We start from the raw sequence: 5,451 nt of genomic DNA, 5'->3' as shown, positions 1-5,451 counted from the left end.
CTACTATATATATATATATATATATATGCTACAAAAAGTGATGAAACAAAATTAAAACCACAATCACAAATTTATAAAATGTAATCCTTACTTTGTCCTACAGATAAGTGTATAAAGCTGCCAAATTATGGATTAAATTTTATAAATTTGTGATTGTTATGGATTTTGCACAAAGCTACATGAGGGCTATCTGCACTAGCCATCCCTAATTTAGCAGTGTAAGACTAGAGGGAAGGTAGCTTGTCATCACCACCAACTCTTGGGCTACTCTTTTACTAACGAATAGTGGGATTGACTGTCAGATTATGATGACCCCATGGCTGAAAGGGTGTTTGGTGGGACAGGGATTCGAACCCACGACTCTCAGATTGCGAGTGGAGCACCCTAACCACTTGGCCATGCCGGACCACCATTGTGGTTTTAATTCTTGTTTCATTACTTTTCTTAGGATCCCAACTGCATTTTAAAATTCATAACTTTTTAATACTCTTGTTTGTTTACTTTTATGTTATACTTGTATAAAGTATATACTTTACCTTTAAAACTGTCATTTGTCTATCCATCATCATGTAGTGCCATCTGTTGGTTTTAACTGGGTTGAAAAGATATTTAAGTATGTACATGATATGTTTACCATTTATAAAAATTCTGTATATATCATTCAGGATATCAAATGTGCATACCCACAGACCAATCAAGTAAGCTGCAGAAATCTTGTAGCGGTAGCCCCGCTGACATGTTCAAGTAGGTGGTAGACAAAAAAGATACTGTTTTAGACATTTTTGAATCGTTATACTGGAAATGTTAATGACATTTTTAGCATATTATTAGTATAATTGTGCATAATATATTGTAACCAATACTTTGAATGGTCGGTTTTTCTCTTAGTAATTCAACAGGGTGGTTTGTGGCATGTGATTTATTTGGAAACCTTCTCGATCCCTACTATTAAGTACTACAGTACTTAATAATATATTTATGTAACCATTGACAACCACAACAAAAAATTTTCTAGAATAATAGTTTAAGAAAGTCACACTTAGTAACAAACCACATGACAATTGAACAATCATTAAAACACTTAAATTAAAAAAAAAGTTTCTTAAAAACTAAATCAATAATAATAAAAGCCTCCGTGTGTGTGACCAACATAGCTCCAAGAGGAAAAAAACCTAGAAACCTGAAATTTTTTACACATACTAAGTAAGGTGATTCTGATGATGTACACCTGGGTATTATTTTTTAGATTTGAAAATTTTTTTAGCCCTATAGCACTTAAGCCCCACAGTTCTGTTTACTGAAGGTCTATAAAAGAGCATCTTTTTTTTTTCTCTAATTCTCACTTACTGAATGAACAATATGTGGAGGTTTTCTGCCAAATACTCTTTTCACCATAAACATGGGAAAAAAAATATAAATCAGAGAATTAAAAAAAAAGTTGAATTAAGTTTGGGAAATGGCAACAAACAATGGGAAGAAAAATATAAATTAGGGAATATTGGAGAAATGAGACAATGAAAAGAATTCAAATACAAACACAGAAAGAAAAAAAATTAATCTGAGAAGCTATATCAAAATTATTTGCTTTCAAAAACAGTTGAATTAAGTTCAAAATAGCAACACAAATCAATTAAACAATTGGTGCATTGGGGGTAGCTATTGAAGTAATTAAGATAATGGAGATGCTTGGCTGGTGCATTGAGGCCTCTGTGAATCATGAGGGGACCTCAGAATGAAGCAGTGAAGTGTGGGTATTTTATGCTAGTCTGCAATAAAACTTATAAATCATTTAGAGACAGGAAAATCACAAAGACTTTAAAAACTTCACGATATATAAAAAAAACTAACTATATCCTCCAGCAACAATTTACACAATAACCATACAGAATATGAAATTGTCACTGACCTACATATTATACATCATTGGATATAGCACATAAAGTTTGGTTGAAATATTAAATTGTTCTTTACTTTAACGTAGTTTTAATCTTATATATATATATATATATATTGCAAAATGTGGTGTCTGTCAAAGCATTCATCTGTCTTCTGTTTAATAGCAGCCTCTTCCCATGCTGCGTTTGAAAGGCTGTGCATGCAGGCAAAGCTCAACATTCACTTTTGAAATGACAAAAAAATGAGCAGGAATAATGTTGATGCCAAATTTTATTTTTGCAAGCAGGATATTCTACACTAAATTGTTAGGAATTAATCATACTATCATTCACATTTCAAAATGTGATGTAACTTAAACAATAAAATGTAGATTTACCGTATGTTATTGTTGAATAGCCCTTAGCATGACTGAAATGCTTAACAATTACTTTTCATGGTGGGTGGTATAAGTAGCAACAAGGGTGCAACACAATTAACCTTTTTAAAGTCAAAGAAATAATTTAAATTGATAGATTAAGTTAAACTTTTCCCATCAGTAGGGATGGATACTTTTGCTTGTAATTTATAATTCATTTATTATACCTATCATTAAGTCATAATGCTTTCCTTGTAGTTTCTTTAACAATTTTCATTTTCAAGTTTCTTTTTAAATAAATTTCATTTGTACCACAATAATTCCTAACTAATAGTTTGCTCTAAAACTTATGTGCACGTTTAGGTTTGTTAACAAATTATACATACAAGTTAGTATATTGCTGTTACTCATATGGTCTTATGTGCACTATGAAAAATATACCAGCAGGTTTTTTAATAAGTCCATTTCTTTATTATAACCCACATGCACAACATTTTTATTCTGTTGTAATGGTGAAAATTCCATTTTCTTATAAACATATCTGTACGACTTAAATATATGGTATATTAATTTCAATTACATGACTATAAATTGTAATTTATATCAGTATTTCATGATTATGTTTAACTTTTTAAAGTCTTATAACATTACATATTTGTACTCATGAGTGAATTACATTTAAAAAATTACTTACATTTCCAAAGTTATTCAGAGTTGTATCCCCTTTTCCTGTCCATTCAACAATTGACAAAACTTTATATGCAGCTTTACAAAAACTATCATTTTCTTCTTGCATACTTCACTCAGAATAGTCAATATTCTTCTCTGAAAAAAACAATTAATGCCCTCTGGGACAAATATATTATTCACACGTTACAAATTGAACAAGTTGTGTCGTCAACTCAAATGAGATATAAAGATATTTCAACAAAACAGTACATACATTGCTATATACTAATTTACCAGTTAAATGAAACCACCTTTTGTAACATGTAATAAATAATAATAACTTGCATTTTGTGTAATCATCATGTCTAAGCCTAAACTATGATGCAACTCTCATGTGATACTCCAAATACAAGGTATTTCTCATTGACTGGTTTCTAACATAGTTATGTAAATTATTTTAGGTATATGGCAGTCATGTATGATTAACTGCAGTGTATAAATACCTGTCTTCTGAGTTAGATAATAAGTTTTAGTTGGTATTTTTGGTTTGACAGTTGTTTGTGTCCATGTGATAACTTGTAGGAATTCACTATGCATCTTTACTGAGCTAGTTGAGGCCATAATAAATGACCTAGTTGCATTTACATGATTCAGATCAATCCAAATACTTTCCATAGAATGTTCAGAGTGAGAAATATTATTATGCTCTTCTCCTGTAAAAACATAAAAGAACATTTAAAACCTCAGGTATCTTAGTATTCAACACAAACCTTGCCATTAGCATCCCTTAAAGGCCTGACTACCATTTCAACATTTAGCTTACTTTTAAAATACATGAAAAACATATTTGCTGTTAGTTTTAACACTGTCAGCCAGCTGTTTATCATAAGCCCTTTCTGATTTCCATTTTAGTAAGATCCCTGGTTTTCCTATAATCCTTAAAACCTTCCATACTAGGTATCTGTAAATTTAAACTTAGGTATTTATTTCTAATTTACTCCTTTGCTTTTTAAGTCAATGATGTTTAGTCATTTGCATTACATTCTTTCTCTTGTTATGTACATGACTACCTTAAATTAGAAATCAATATATTTTTTAAAAAATTCTCCAATCTATCCTTTGTATTTTAAATTGAAGCTTTAGAAAAAAAAACAACAAAAAACATTTAAAATATGTTAATGTAAGGTGGCACATACAATTAAACAGATTCATGGGCAAGTTTTGTGTTAAGTTCTATTGGAGGGAGGGGGGAAAAAGATTAATTTTCTTTTCCCATAGGCATACCTTAACATGCCAATGGCAAGTGTAGAACACTCATTAAAAATAAGATACTTATAGTTATACTTTTGTCTACATGTCCTTGGTCAAAGAAGATGGTTGGTAATGGTATAAATGTAAGAGATAGTATTAGTAAAGAAGAATTGAGTTTTATGTTAACATAAACTAAAGTGAGCAAGCCAACAGTCAATCTATAGTATAACTCATTTACTGACTCAGGACATTGCAGTTCTTAACAATGTAACACTACACATAGGCGTTTGGGTAAGCCATAAGCTGGGGGGGGGGGGAAGAGTTTAGCCTCAAGTACCCCCGTAGGGATGCCGTTGAGAGGCGTGTTTTTTAGGTTATCCTAAAAAATCCACTTATCGTGCTTTTTCCATGCACGTAATCATATATCTTAATTGATGTTTTTTGTAATTTGACTCTGAAACTCCGTAGTCCGATAATATACCCCCCTTCTATTAGTCTACACACTTTGATACTACACTTCGATCTTAGCCAAAAGGCTGAGAAGCGATACTATTAGTCTAATTCTATTTTTACGCTTATGTCACTACACAACAAAAGTACAGTACCACAGTTAATAATAATACTAAGCTAATACTACCGCGTTAGTGTTATACTTTATAGTTATACAAGTTATAGTGTTAAGACTTAAGTCTTAAGCTCACTACATTCACTTTTCACAATTTCATTTTCAGTTACCTACATCTAAATCACTTAATTCTCATTTGACATTATTTTCCTCAACAGAATTACTCACTTTACTTTCGGTATTGTACCCTTTAACGTGGTATTCCTAACATTAAATTAAAAAAAAAAGAAGAAACTGTACATTCCAATAACCAAATGGAAAACCTAAATAGTAAATGATAGGACAATAACTCAAGCTTACATGTAATAACAAGTGCTCCACGATAATACGATTGTAAATACCGCTGATAAAACATACCTCTTTCGGATAAAATTGAAACTATTTCTCTAGAACTGAAGTTGAAAGCCTGGTGAAATACACTGAAAATAAAAATATTTTATTACAGACTTCTGAAACTAATTAACATCAACGAAAATTTCGCATCAACTATTTTCAACTTATAAATTATGAGCTATTTTATAATATACATTTATCATCTCCCCCAGCGGACTTACAACGTTAGAAACCGGATTTTGATATCCGTGGTGGGCAGAGCAGAAGTAGCCCATTGTGTAGCTTTGTGCTTAACTACAAACAAATAAACCAATTCCCTTTT

The 5,451-nt window shown here is 31.1% G+C and overlaps 1 protein-coding gene across 5 annotated transcripts in view; it reads right to left on the bottom strand.

Moving 5' to 3' along the window:
• Positions 1-5,135, bottom strand: part of LOC106460623 — a 40,597-nt gene extending 35,462 nt beyond the window's left edge. The window contains exons 1-2 of one of the 5 annotated variants that reach the window (XM_022387519.1): positions 5,097-5,135; positions 2,946-3,076 (exon numbers count right to left, since the gene is read on the bottom strand). In XM_022387519.1, the coding sequence (XP_022243227.1) occupies positions 2,946-3,047 (102 nt within the window). In that variant the 5' untranslated portion in view covers positions 3,048-3,076; positions 5,097-5,135. The other 4 variants (XM_022387509.1, XM_022387504.1, XM_013920351.2 and 1 more) reach the window with 4 other exon arrangements.
• Between the last annotated feature and the right edge of the window lie 316 nt (positions 5,136-5,451).

Source organism: Limulus polyphemus, unplaced genomic scaffold, assembly GCF_000517525.1.
Source record: "Limulus polyphemus unplaced genomic scaffold, Limulus_polyphemus-2.1.2 Scaffold34, whole genome shotgun sequence".
Classification (NCBI taxonomy): Eukaryota; Metazoa; Arthropoda; class Merostomata; order Xiphosura; family Limulidae; genus Limulus; species Limulus polyphemus.
Note: the sequence above shows the minus strand (reverse complement) of the source record. Positions and strands in the feature narration are given on the sequence as shown.